This window comes from Micropterus dolomieu, linkage group LG01 (assembly GCF_021292245.1).
Source record: "Micropterus dolomieu isolate WLL.071019.BEF.003 ecotype Adirondacks linkage group LG01, ASM2129224v1, whole genome shotgun sequence".
Taxonomy (NCBI): Eukaryota; Metazoa; Chordata; class Actinopteri; order Centrarchiformes; family Centrarchidae; genus Micropterus; species Micropterus dolomieu.
Window position 1 is genome coordinate 37638648 of NC_060150.1, and position 14629 is coordinate 37653276.

Below are 14629 nucleotides of genomic sequence, written 5' to 3' on the forward strand. Positions count from 1 at the left end.
AAACTTGTTTAAAATCATCGCAAAGACATAACGTCATGAGGCGTGACAGTTGGTAAATGTGCTCTATCTTTTTTACACGTCTAACAAGCTATTACTATGGTGATTATACCTTGTCCAGTTGTTATTCTACGCATGTTTCACTGCTCTTGCATTTTACTTTTACTAATACACATTAGCACTGTAGCAAAAACAACTTCGTATCTCTTGATTCATAAAATAAAAGTATCTTCACCAAATATCTTTAAGACAATAATCAATTTAGTAGTTTTCGAAAAAATGGCGCAAAACCTGCAGGGCTTTTCCTCTCCTTGTTTGAGAGGAAGCAGGGATTTACGTGCGACATTAAAGGTAGCACGTGCTCTCGACTGCTGCTGATGCGGATGTTGCTGCTGCTGAATTGAATCACAAGTTCAGCAGTTGTTTCCGAAAAGTTTGACCCAGTGCTTTGAGGATGACAGGCACCATGAAGCACCGACAAGACAGTGCAGTATTATTGGTACTCGCTGCAATTGGCTTGGCACTTACAACCATTCTCAGTGTGTGGAAGTTAAAAAAGTTTAAATATAGACTTATAAATGAAACTGGAGGTGCAGTGTTTTATGGTAAGTAGCCTTAGCTGATACCCTATTTAGAGTATAGAGTACGGAAGCCGTTTTTCAGCATCACTTCCTGAACTTGCATGAAATAAGAAATAAAAAATAAAATCAATGTTGGTCACAATTTGTCGAATTTTAGGCCTAGTAGGAATTTAGTGGAGGGCCACAGCATCTAAATTAGCTTTACTCACCATTTTCATTGACAGAGCAGACTTACGACTGATTTATCTTTATGCAGGCAGTGCAGAATTAACAAGACAACAACTATCAACCGGATGTAAGTTAGCTCAGATCATTGTTAATAGCTAGGGCCAAATCGATATATATAATATAAATATAATTTTTAAAGTATGGTAGCCTATATGTTTGACTTGTATATGTGTGGGTGGTTGTTTGGCTTTGTGGTGATAAATGACATTGGACTCAGCCTTTTAATTTGGCTATACAACAAATTCGTACATAAATTGCCAGGTAGCTCCAGATGCCATAAAATATTAAGGGCTCACCAACCGGCACTATATTTGATTCATGCAATATTTAGAAGTTTGCAGTTTCAACAGTGTTTCATCACTACACCAACATAAAATATTTTCCTTTATGTGGTACATGTGTGTCCTTATTGTGGGTTATTTGTTTTTTAATCTTGTATAGGACTGTGATAATAAGTAATGTAGTTGGTGTGCATTGTAGTAGCTGTGTAATGATTTATTTACTTCTGGAATATTTCTTCCTAAATGGAAGACTTTAGAGGATTGGCATGGGTTTAATAACAGTAGCCTTTTCTTTTCTTTTTGTGCTCTTCTGCAGGTATGCTGGTGGGGTTAATGGTGAGATGCTTCTCATTTGATTGGGGAGATCATATGGATAACATGGAGGCTGTGTGCAGTTGTGGTGGTCTTAACAGCACCGCTCACATCTTGATGGTCAACGTCACTTCACACTTTCACTGTTTCAGACATGTTGGGAAAGGCAACCAGCGATGCCGACCAGTCTCACCACCTCATATGGTAACTATTTTAGCAATTTAACTTAATCTGTACTTCAAACACATTACAAAAGTGAATCTTTAATGTGAATAGGGGCTCCAGGATGTGACACAACATAGGCCCTAGTGAAAAGTGATACAATCTGTCCAAATAAAACATTTGCTTTAACATGTGAAAACAAACGGCACCATACTGGATGTTTTCTTTTCCTCCGGTGTAGTTTTATTTTGTCTAAAATAACATATTTGTCTGCAGTGCCTTTCCTTTAATCACATCTATATTTTTTCCCCCTGCGTATGCTGGATATTTACATCAACATGCTCCTCTAATGGTGCTTTGTTATTGGTTTTCTCTGAATTACTTGCAGGGTCTGTTTGTTATTAGGGAAGCAGGAGAGTTGTGGTACAAAGTGAAGGAGTGCAAGAGAGCAATTTAACCTATATTAAGGATCTATTAAGGGGCAGATAGGGGACATTACATTTTCAGATGTGCTGTGCAGACAAGGGGAAATTGGAAGACAGCTAAACACAGAAACCAGAAACCTAGTAGAGTAGATAAAGAAATACAGTGGGTCTGATCAGTCAACAAAAAAACAACAACAAATGTTCCTGCCAAAAACTGCAAACATACACTGTGTGAATACAATCAGAAAACCCAATTTATTTCCTCTCTGTGACACAGAATGCAGTAATGGATGAAAATATCTACCACCTGCTATGAAGTGGAGGGAACTATGAAACAGTATTACAGACCACAAAATGCTGTGCGTACTGTATATCAATGAGGTTTTGTTAGTGTAGTAGAGGTGCACTGCTGCTAATGATTTGATGCTGATGGAGTTGAATTAGCACTTATCTCTCGCTTTTGTGGACCCCGCTAACTCAAACAGAGGTTTGGTCTTTTTTTTTCGTTTTCTTTTTTCTATTAAGAGATATCAAATATCATGTTTTTTCTTTAGCATTGAATTGAACCTTTTTGCTAATTTATGTTACGGTATGTTGATGTGAAGATTGCACTGATAACCTTTTCTAATATACATATACTATATTTGTAATATAATAAACATCCAGTCAGAAATGCATTCTCAGCAAACGATTTTAGATAGTTATTATCACTTTTAAGCTGAAATCATTTTTTTGAAGGTCTCAGTTGAATTCTACATACAAGGATTCTTAAACAGTTTATCAAAGTATATTTGTAATGTTTTATGTCCCTGAGGCACAACAGAAATAAAGAACTGGACATTAAGAGCTGCAAACTACTCACAGCAAATATTTTAATTATTTATTTAAAAAATTGTCAGCGACTCTAATATCACTGCTAAGTATAAGAGCCTAAGCCATGAGATGGGCCTCTGGTAGTGTCTCATTAGTATTATTACTGCTTTCTGGGTTGCTTTCATATTGCTATGAGAGAGATTTGTCATATCAAAGGAACCAACCAATGAGCCAGGGATTCAGCCTCACGATGGCCAACAAGCATGAGATGATGTGGTATGAGCATATTTGGAAATGTATTTCTTAATCTCAGGGTGATATTTCAGCCCGCGACAAAGGGAGTAAGCGAACCATGAACCTTGTAAATCATCCAGGCCAAGTGTAACTCTTCACTAATGGCTTGGACTCTTTGCCCCCTTTGACTGCTGGGGTCTCATTAGCAAACCAGCAGAGGCTACCACAAAGGCCATTACATCGGTCAGACCATTCTGTGTAGCCTTCACACCATTAGGCCTGATACATATGGGGACCTAGCAGGGAGAGATAAGGATTTCATTGCATTACTTTCTCCATTATGTTACACTGGGGAGTAAGGCATTAAACTTTGTGGTCTGATTTAAATTTAGTGCTGCTCAGCTGAAGAGGCAATTAGTGTATGCAATACACCTCCATCCTCCACACTGTGGCGCAGTTGCCCCTTAGAATAAAACCCCCAACATATGCATAATTCATTGATTACAGAGTATGTAATAGTCTCTGTTGTGCAGTTTTGTATTTGTCATGCAAAGCCTGCTCAGATGAAAAAATACATATACAGTACTTTGTGCTGCGTGGGTAATTGCATCCGCAAAAAAGTAATTTATATTGAGCCGGGTGATAGCTGCAGAAAGATAGGAGCAATTTGTAGCTCTAGCAGCCATTTCAAGTATGAATTACCGAGAAAGCATGGTGGCCCTCCAAACCCTATAGGGGGCTTTCCAGCATTGGAAATGATAATTAAAAAAATGCAATCTTACACAAATCCACACAAACAAGTATAAATGTTCACCAAAATGCAATGTGTCCTTGAAATAGGACATTTACAGAGGAAGGCCTATTTTCATCCGTCCATATATTCAGTGCTAGTCAGGCTGCTTCAACCTTTTGTTTGTTTTTTTTTAAAGCAAAATCTAGGCCATTCTCAAAGGTCTGTGACCGCAGCCCTATTTCAGCAAGCATCATCATCACATCTTGCGTTTTGGACTGAAGTTTAATTGAATTGGAATTAAATTTTTTAGCAATGTAATGAGACCTTGGGGGATGTAGGAATAAGGGGAAAAAGTAGAATTATTTTGATCTGAATTGAATATCACTGCCGTTTGATCCTCAGAATGTACCCACAATACACATAAAAAAGATTCAGGGATGAAGGACATGAAAGGCTACCTTTCTGAGCAGTGTGTATTTCATCATATTGGCTAGGATGAGAAACAGACAGAGAACGTGCGCGGTATGTGAAAACTGTTTGTGTTGAAGATAATGCAGGTGGTGATGATTAGCAGCTTGGATTTTGTTTAATGTTAATTCATCTGTTGCCTGAACACGTGTGGCGATGCTAATGGTACATGCTTATTCCCATTCTAATGAATGCAGGGGGGCCTCCATGGTGAAGTCTGACACAAGCAGTTAGACTTCTCACTTTGTATTGTGCTCAACTTTAATCAGTTGTGGAAGTCAGGGCACATTGACAGAATACTAGTGCAGTAAACAGTAAATATACTATTTACGTGGGAGCCTACTTTTTGGAAGTTAACTCTGCGCGTTGATAAATGTCAGTTGGCTAGTACCTATAATGCTCCCAACTCCAACGTTCAAAGGTGGGAATAATCAAAAAGTGTCACCCTTTCTCATTTTTCATATTAACAAGCAATATTTTATACATACACAGAAGACCGATACGATTGAGGTACCTGGAGACATTGGGATTCAAAGAGAAAAAAGACATGTCTGCCAAAACAAAGCTGCTGAAGCAAAAGATGTGTGTGTAGTATCTGTCTGTCAGTCAGTCACATTCAGTAAACGGAGTCCTCTCACTCCCCACGGAGCCCTGTCAGTCACCAACACAACAGCTCTGTCTTTTACAGGAGACTCTTGATCCCGAGGTCCTTTTCAATCTGTTCCTGCCACCCATCATCTTCCATGGAGCTTACACCCTTAATCAGGTGAGACTGCTGTCTGACATGCCTCCAAGTTGGGAGGAAAAGACATCATCAAAGGACTGTGCTCCATCAGTTTAAAAAAAAAAAAAACAACAAAAAACTAAACACTGTGTTATTGTGTGTGCTGCTGAAATTTAAGTAAATGTGTTGCATATTGTTGACCTGTTTGTTTGTTTGTTTGGTCTTACTAATTGGTGTTCATTTTAATTTCTGTCCCAGAAACGATTCATTAAGAATCTTGGATCCGTTCTGACCTTTGCTTTTTTGGGTACCATAATCAGCTGTATGACCATAGGGTAAGCATTTTTTTTTGCTCATTCAAACAAATGAACACATCAAAACATCAATATAAATAACTGAGGTACTGAATAACTGGATGTCAGATGTCCTGAAAACATTGGCTTATCATATAGCTCTACCATGCAGAACACAATTTACTGATAATAGCATAAGCTTTTGTTTTGTTTTGGTTCGTTGACATCATTCTAATTTATTTATAAAATACAACATATCAGATTTTGTCAGGGATAAAACAATAAAGTCCTGAATATATTTCCATTGCTGTACTGACTGTTAATAGCCTGTTCAGCCTTTATCAAGATGGACACAGGCGTTCATTGACTGACATTAAGAAATATTGATGATGAATTATAATTGCTCATTCTCATTTATTATGTTGCTAATTTTCAGCCAAATGAAATAGTTCATTCTGCCATTTGTTAATTCAAATGCTATGTTCCAGTTCCTAACTGCAGATTATCAGTATATAGTACATACTAAATATGAATAAAATCAGTGTGATTTACTTTTTTACTAAGAAGCAAACAGTTTTTGCACAGACTTAATGAAGACCTTTTCAGAAGCTGTCATCACATCTGCAATTAACTCAAGCTGTGAGTAGCTTCTGTGTTTGCTTGGTGCTTTGCATTGTGGGACAATGGTCCTTTTTGTCATGACCGGGAAAAGCACAGGTGTAACTAATAACATTAATTACTGTTCTGTTCAAGTGCCCCAGTAAGTTTTGACAGCGAGCCAGCGTGCACAGTAGCAAGGCCCTGGAGCTGAGATACATGAGATGGAGCCATCATTAAGGTTAATAATCACACCTGTGCAAATGTCTGCAATGAGCAGAACAGTATACAACAGTATCAACAGCAGAATTAACTTAATTACTCTTTTATTCAGTCTATGGCGTAAACACACTAAATAATCAGAACGTGCTTAGCAGTAGTGTATACTGTACTATGTGACATGGACACAGCTGCTAAAATGTTGCTATTCTGTCCTCACAAAGCTAGATGGCACTCTCAGATTTTGTAGGAAATTGAGGTCTTTGCAAACCAGTTGTTACTGGTGCACTCATTTGCTACACACAGTGACTGTGTGAAAACCTTGTAACTCCAGGTCCTGTTGTAACTCTGCAACACTACTAAGAAAAAACGAGCAGTCCTTGATTTATGAAAACCAATCAAATTACTATATTTTCATTAGATTTTTCTTCTTTCTGATGTTTTGCAGAGATGAGGCTTTCATTAAAACAGTTTTGATGGTTTGTGTTAGACTGCATTTTATTGAGATGTGTTTCTAAGATTCTCACCCCCCTCCTGTATGTAAATGGGGAAGACGAAACATTAGAAACACCTCTCATTGTAATGTAATCCAGTACATTGGCACCTTTAACTATGATCTCAGTAATAAACATGTAATTTAATTTACACATTTCTGACAATGTCACCAAAAATTTACATGGAAAAGGCTCATGCCCTCTAGATATTACAGCTGGAACTAATGGGCTTCTCTAACTTGCCGAAACCTAGTGTTAAAATATGTTTTCTTTCCTTGCTTCTCTTTCTTCCATTTATTAGTCCTTCCACAGGACGCAAGGAAGGGTTTGACATGTTGGGTCACGTGCACATTCTTTGATGCGAAAGCACCAGGCCTGACCAATCATGTTGCTTATTAGTCAGCCATATCCTGTGGGGAAGAGAGAGTGTCATGGGAGTAAGAGGACCTTTCTGACTCAAATGACAAAGACCATCCACTTCCTCTCTATCTCTGTCTCTGTATCTCCCCCACATACCGAACCTCATTACCATAACTCCCTTAAGATACAAGAATAAGACAGCTTAGTTGCTCGACCTGAGGGCCATACTTTAAATCCCGGTGTTAGGGACAGGTCGTGTACTGTCACTATGGTAACTGAGGTATGCCAATGGGCAGAAAGGTTCCCCAGAGGACACGCTGGCAAAGTAATTATTATGGAATCCTTCACAGTAACAGGATTAGTACTTAACACACATTCGTTACCAGTCAGGAGCTGAACTGCAGCGTTGGATGCTGAATTTACATGGTAGCAAGTTTTTGCTCAGTGTACAGTATTTTAGGGAAAGCATACAGTGGTGCATTCTGGGACAGTTAGATTTTTAGAGCTCCAGGACCCAGAGCTGATAAAATGACTGCTTCTGTTTTATCGCAATGCCCTTCACAAACTCTTATGAATTCTTAAAATAAAAGGATGCCAGGGGTGAAGATGAATCAGCGCTGATAAGCTTTCTAACAAGAATGTTTGTCACGTGTGCAGGTGTATTATGCAGGTTGAATTGCGAGGGAGAGCCATGTAGATCCACACACACTTGCTACCCAGTGTAGTCACAGCTTTGTGTGTGCACCTGTGGTAAGCAGCCGCTGCCTGGAAACGGGTCAATTGCTGGTAGCGTCTGGCCCCATTACCCAGACTTCTCTGGGGGAAGCCCTGCTGTGGTTAGAGGGATGACTGATAGGCCTGCTATGTCTGGAGCTCCATGATGACCTCACTGTCTGTCCTTCTGTCTGTCTGTCCTCAATTCCAGGGCCTGCGTCTACAGCTTCACCAGACTGATGGTGCTGTTGGGACGAGCAGCAGATGGAGACTTCTACCTTACTGATTGCCTTCTGTTTGGTGCCATTATATCAGCCACTGATCCAGGTAGCTGGCCTTATAAAGGAACTCCCACTCTTCTAGTGGCAACATAGATTTAAAAAAAAAAAAATACAGATATAAAGCTGTTTGGCACTTGTTCACAGTGAATATGTAATAGACACATTGCAGAAATCTGCCTTAAGTACATACACATACAAATGACTTAAAGAAAAAGAAGTCAATTCAAAAAAATATCAAAGACACATAATGTGTTAAGACTGTTCAACGAACTGACGATTTGTCATTCCTACAGTTTATGGGTTTTGGTGTGGTACTGCGGAGTTAACTATTAGAAAACATGTTTAAAAAGGTCAAACCTGGCTCTTGCTGTTCTTTCACAGCTCTCTGGAGCTCTTTTCCTATTGCACACATACTGATACTGTCAGGTGTAAATGTATGTGAGGTGGAGGCTAGCCACAAAATAGTATAAGATTTAATATTGTAATGTTAAACCACTTGGACATCTATAATATGTCGACCCTTTTAATAATAATATTTATCTCTTCCTCAGTGAAACATTCTGTTCTTGCTTTATGTATAGCCATCCTTTTCTTCGTCTGCATAGCTTTGCACAGTGACGGATAAAAGAGATTGATAGCCGAGCCTATATGCAGGAACAAAGTCACAATGCCCTCTCAGTAGCTGTAACTGCTTTGAATTCGCAATATCATCTGTGTTCTTCAACAGTCAAGTGGGATGTCACAAGGCATCCTGCGACACCGCTACAGTGGCAACGTTAATGTCCTCATTTGGCAATGAATTATGTACACCAATAAGTGGTTGATCTGGGTGAGTGTCAAAGAGGAGCTGTAGATTATGGCGCAGCTGTCACTCTGACTGGCGTTATTTCCCCATACCACGCAGTGCTCATCCCAGCCGACCCCAGCACCCCTGTCACTTTGATTACAATCACACTGTAATGCATCGATGGTCCAAACGCCAAGACCCCTAGGCTGTCTCCATCTCGCCCTGTCCAAATATAGCGCCGGCTGTCTGATTTTCTGAAAGGGAGCCATTAAAATTTCCCTGTCCATTTCTCAGCCCTTGTACATTTGCATTCATGGGGGCCAAACACTTTAGAAACAGGCAACAGACTTACTTTCACGCACATACAATACACACAGGCACAGCGACTCTTTGTCCACTTCATAACCCTCGTGTGACAGCTCACTGATTGTGTCACTGAACAAATGTGTGCAATTGCAACTATGTCACTAACTGAAATGATGGAAATCTTGACATGTCATCACAAGCTTTGAGGGAAATGGAAGCACAATTTATTTGCCACTTTTCTTGCACTGGACCTGGAATATAACAGATATATTTGATTGACTAGTTTGTCATTGCAGCTATAATGACTGAATGAAAGTTTCCTCTGAGAGCAGCAAATAGCAAGCAACAGTAGTAGTTTGGCAATGAAGACACCAAAGTGTGTATATATGTATATATACATACACACACACACACACATACATACATACATACATATATATATATATATATATATATATATATATATGTTGCTTTGGAGACTATTTAAGGGCTTTTTTAGGAGAAGACTATTTAAGTATTTGTCTTTATATGTCTCTATTGATATTTATTTGACAATATGTTATTCTTATGAGGCACAAATGTCCCTAGTAGGTTCTTATTTGTTCCTTTCAGTGTGCATCTATTGATTGATTTTTTTTTTTTTTATATAAGCCCCCAAAGCTCTGTAGCCATGAAACTTGTACTCAGACAACACATGGTTCAGGTCACAGATGGAACGCCTGCTGCGCTACATCCTCTAGCCTCAAGGGTGGTTTCAAAAGGTTGGTCAAACCCTCGCTTAACTTGAGTGGTAAGGCTGCTGCTGTTGAGTTTGTATTTATTTAGTGTTTTCTTTTTCAGGATTCTCTTGAGGTGGAGTACTGCACATACATATTTCTCTTTGTATGTCTGAGCTGGAAATGATGCCAGAGTTGGAAATGACTTGTTTACATCTGTCTACATCAGATGTCAGGGAAATGCAGTGTCTACCAAGATTTAAAGTGAATGTTGAAATGCACATGACTCAACTTACCAGCAATATTACAATATTATACACAGAACTAATTTAGTGTTGCGGCAGAGCAGTGGTAACAGAATGTTTAGGCAATAATGAAAACACAGGCCACAATTTGTATTTACTAAGCACATTCACCCTAATTAGCAATATTTTAACATTTCACTTGTTGCTGTTTAAGCAACAAGTGAAATGTGATGTTGTGAAATTGATAAAATTTAAACAGAAATAGGAAGCCTAATGTAGTGCTACAACCAGGTCATATTCTGTTACCTGACTGTGTGTTTTAGCTGTTCAGTTACATAGTTAGATATGATATTTTGATACTTGTGAAAGAAAGTGGTTGCGAGTAGTGTGTAGGTTTGTATAGTCCAAACACCTCAGCTGTTGGTTTCTGTATGGCTCTAATAAAAGGCAGATTTAGTTTTTTTTAGCTTATAGCTTATACAAAGTTGCTAGAATTAATGGATATTTTAAAGAGACCTTGTCCTGACATACCAAGGAACTACTGTGAGATTCAGAGTAAACAAAACCGGTGAAATAATATAATATATATATATAAGTGCTGGTTTACTTGCTTTCAAACTGTGAGGAAGGCTTTTCCTGTGGCAGTGTTGTGACCCCTGTTTGTGCACTTGTCTATGGCACAAAAAAAAGCACTTTTAAAGTCGGAGCTGTGGAAGATTATAGTTAATTCCCTGTTGACCGTTATCTCTTTCTTAATGTATCACTTTCAGTATTATATCTGCCTAATTTGGTCGAATCAGCGAGCAAATCCCGTAATGTCTGCCTGGCATGGCCATGAGCTTTGCCTCTGCTAAACCTCTGCAGCAGGGTAATTTGACCTAATAAGGCTTCCATTCGACCCTTATTATGTCTGAAATAATTGTCTACTCTCTCCACCTTATGCTGTTGCTGTGGAAACTGATGAACACTTGACAGCTGTAGGACGGGGTTGCCATGGCAACACAGCGAACCCTCGCGCGTGTATGTGGGGGGGGCTATATTTTTTATTTCATTTCATTTTTTGTTTTTTACAACTCCAACTGTGACTGGTGCACGACATTCTGTCATCAGCCAGGCATTATGGGAGCAGGGAGATGGAACAATCCTGACTCCAGGGCCTGCCTCACCTCTCCAGATAGAGGATTTTCCCCAAACCAGCAAGAGCTTTAAAACTGTCAAAGACCAAAGAGTCAGATCTGTCAAAACAAGTCCGGAGGCTGCTCTCTTGCCACTGCTCTTATTGTCAGTCTGGTCATATACTGGCTGCAATGCCCTCACTGGCCAGGTGTTCACTACTGGGCCAAGTGCCACTATTAGAGTTAAATCATTATTCATATCACAACTTTTCCCGGAACTTATTTATAGTAGTCTTTTTGCATCTTGGTCTCAACAGGTGGAATGTTAATCTAATGGGAGCTGTTTTGAATATGATGTTGTCTGGCCTTCAGAATGTCAACACTCTGAGTTTCTGTTTTCCTGTCCATGCCTCTATCCTTATAGTGTGTGTTTGTGTGTGTTTAAAGAGCTGTTTCAGGGTTAAGACTTTGTTTTTGGATTGGGGCTAGAATAAGGTCAAGGTTACTGTTAAGGTTAGGCTTGAAGTTGTGATGGTTAAGATTAGGGTAAGGGACTAGTGAATTCATTATGTCAATGAGATGTTCCCAAGTGTATAGAGGAACAAACCTTACATTATTTTTCTTATATGATAATTTTGTTTTGCTTGTTTGAAACTCACCCTGTCGTTTCTTGTAGCAATTACAATAGGGATATGCAGCAGTGCATTTTTGCTGTTAATACATCTATCTGTCGATCAGATGGTAATCCAATCCGGTGTAATCGTAATCTAATCTGCGGTATCAGTAAACATAAAGTCAACAATGCTACAGCTGATATCTTGCAGAAGGAGATCAGATAAGTGCTCTCCTTGTCAGGCATGTCACCACCTTGTCAATGTCAGTATTTTCCTTGTCAATCAGTGTCAACACTTAGTTGTGTGACGGTGCCAAGCATGTTGCCTGTGCACACGCTATTCATATGCTCAGCATCTTCCTCTTGATGTTTACTGTTGGTGAACTCACCGTGGAGTCCAGCTCATATTCCTCTCAGCAGATGCACTGCATTAAGAGATTCAGCTGTATGAATAAGTGATTAATAAGTTGTCTGTATTCTAAAAATATGATTTTCAAGGCTGAGAAAGTGCTTTTTTAATTAAGATGAAGAAATAGTATGCATTAGATATACTGCATATGTATACCTTTTAATTGATTACTTAATTCAAACTTAGTTTCTGCCACTGTTTGTGCTATGAGGCTTATTACTAATCAAACAGTGAAGGCAAATTAAATGTTATGAGGAAAAGAGCAAAAAAGGAGCATCAGACACAGAAGTGCGAAATTAAGGGTTTAATTTACCCAGAACTTCAACGTTCATTTGTAACCATTAGAAATGTAATATTTTAAAATTGTGGGAAATGATTCTCCTTTAGCATCTTGGCACATTTGGCTTTAAACTTTCATTTTTTCTCTCAGTGATCAGTAAACCCACCCTTTGTTCTTGTGTGTGGCGTAAAAAAAGTGAGTGAATCTTACATTATTTAAAGCATAGAGCTCTCTGCCTGTCGTTCTCCCCACATTTGATTGCAATTAGGCCTTTTTGGATGAAATCTCCCCCTTTTCCCACCAGCATCTTCTCAAGACTCTCAGAATCCTAGTCATGAACTCTCTATATTGAAAACTGAAGCAAAGCCCCAAGCTAATAAACGCATGCCCACGTCTATTCATACACCTGCAGCGCTAACAATAAGGAAATTGTAACAGTCCGTAACTACCAAGACCCAAAAATATCCAAATTATATCACGTAATTCAGTCATTTACTTTAGTTGGATGATTTGAGATATCTGGTCTTGGTACTGCTGCCAGCAACTCACAGATTGGCATGTTATTATCAAGGCTCACACTGATGTAATGGACTCACAAGGCACGACTCCGAGTGGTTCGCAAAAGGCAGTTTATTGAACAAGGTTCAAAAACTAGTAGGCAGAGGTACAGAATCGCAGGGCAGAAATCGAAGTCAAAACCGATGCTAAGGTCAAAACACAAGGAAATAGCTGGAACGCTGACACAAAGGATCAAGACGAACTGGCACAGGCACAAAGGAAACAAGGGTTTATATACACTGGGGCATGGGAGACAACGAGACACAGGGGGAGCACATTAGGGCGGGGACTGGTAATCACACAGGAGGGGAGGCAGACGAAGACCTGAAACTAGACACAAGATAAGTCACTGAAGTGCAACAGGAAGTGGTATCAGGCAAAACTGAATACATGACCTATCTGCAGGAGCTGGGCGTGACAGTTATGACAACAGGTGGTATGACTATGATTTGCAGACACAGGAAACTATAAAAGGAATACTATAAAATACATAATCACACACTCAAAAACCTTTTTACTTAAAAATGTGCATTTAGGCTCTAGACCTGAAATGCTATTTAGTGTCTAATAATATTTTTCAATTGAATTGTGATTCTTGCAGTTCATTTCACATCAATCACACTATTTACAAAAAACATTTTAATCAGTTAAATGTTTAATTAATCGCCATTTGTACTGTAAGAGTAATAATCATTGAAAAAGGATAATGATTCTTGTAACATTTTTTTTCTGTTCTATTCTGTTTCCTTTGCAGACATAAATATTGTCTTTTTCAAAACATGTGTGTTTTCTTCAACTCGGGCTGAACAAGTCTTTGCTTGGTTTACTTACTCCTGCTGGCTCCAAGTGTCAAAATCCCCTTTCCAGTGGTGTCACTGTGCTGACATTTGCTGTCAGCTTTCATTGTTACACTGAAACATTAATTCCCCTGGTTTCTCTTGTTTGTAATAGCAGAGGTGAGCACTCCGCAGCACTTTTCTTGTGTGATTAACAGAGGAGGTATTGTGTTTCCTGCAGTCTTACATAGCAATAACTCTTGTTATTTTGTTGTTGTTTTTTTAGTTACAGTACTTGGCCTGTTGTCAGACCTGCGTGTAGACCTGGATCTGCACGCCCTGCTCTTTGGCGAGAGTGTCCTGAACGACGCTGTGGCCGTCGTCATGACACAGTAAGTACATCGCTTTTGGATTTGTTTCTGCCCTCAGAATGTAATATATTTCTAGGTTTAATATTGTAGGAGCACAGTTTTTCCAGTTGGCATTATGGGGGTGGATGTGTGTGGGAGGGAAGGCTGAATAGATGCTGCCAGCTTTAAGGAAAGGGTGTGATTGGTAAAACCGCATGAGTGCCTCAGATGCTATGCAGTGGACTGCGTAAGCGAGTTGCCCCTGGCACTGTCAGCATCTCATTAAGGTACTCAGTGGAGAGACTCACTGCCAGAGTAGAGACACACTTTCGGCTAACAAACTCGGCTAACTGTCAAATTTTAGCACAATATTCGGCATAAACTCCTCAGAAGCTCAGTAAGGTAGCCTTGATGAAGTCATGCCTTCTCAATGCATTTCAGCTGCTTCATTCATTCCTTCTACTTTTCCCCTTTCTCTAGCATTGCACTGAAATATGCATGTCTGTCCATTTCACACACATTGCAGTCATTGTCTGCTCTATTTACACATTTCTAGTT

General features: G+C 39.3%; 1 protein-coding gene across 5 annotated transcripts in view; it reads left to right on the top strand.

The window, feature by feature from the left end:
- The window catches only part of LOC123982815 (sodium/hydrogen exchanger 9-like), a 97094-nt gene that overhangs the window by 40683 nt on the left and 41782 nt on the right, over positions 1 to 14629 (top strand). For 2 of the 5 annotated variants that reach the window (XM_046068698.1, XM_046068695.1), the window contains exons 1-6: positions 69 to 602; positions 1404 to 1603; positions 4923 to 5000; positions 5217 to 5293; positions 7847 to 7962; positions 14008 to 14113. In XM_046068698.1, the coding sequence (XP_045924654.1) occupies positions 452 to 602; positions 1404 to 1603; positions 4923 to 5000; positions 5217 to 5293; positions 7847 to 7962; positions 14008 to 14113 (728 nt within the window). In that variant the 5' untranslated portion in view covers positions 69 to 451. Of the gene's footprint in view, positions 1 to 68; positions 603 to 1403; positions 1604 to 4234; positions 4289 to 4922; positions 5001 to 5216; positions 5294 to 7846; positions 7963 to 14007; positions 14114 to 14629 lie in introns of those variants that run through there. The other 3 variants (XM_046068687.1, XM_046068713.1, XM_046068704.1) reach the window with 3 other exon arrangements.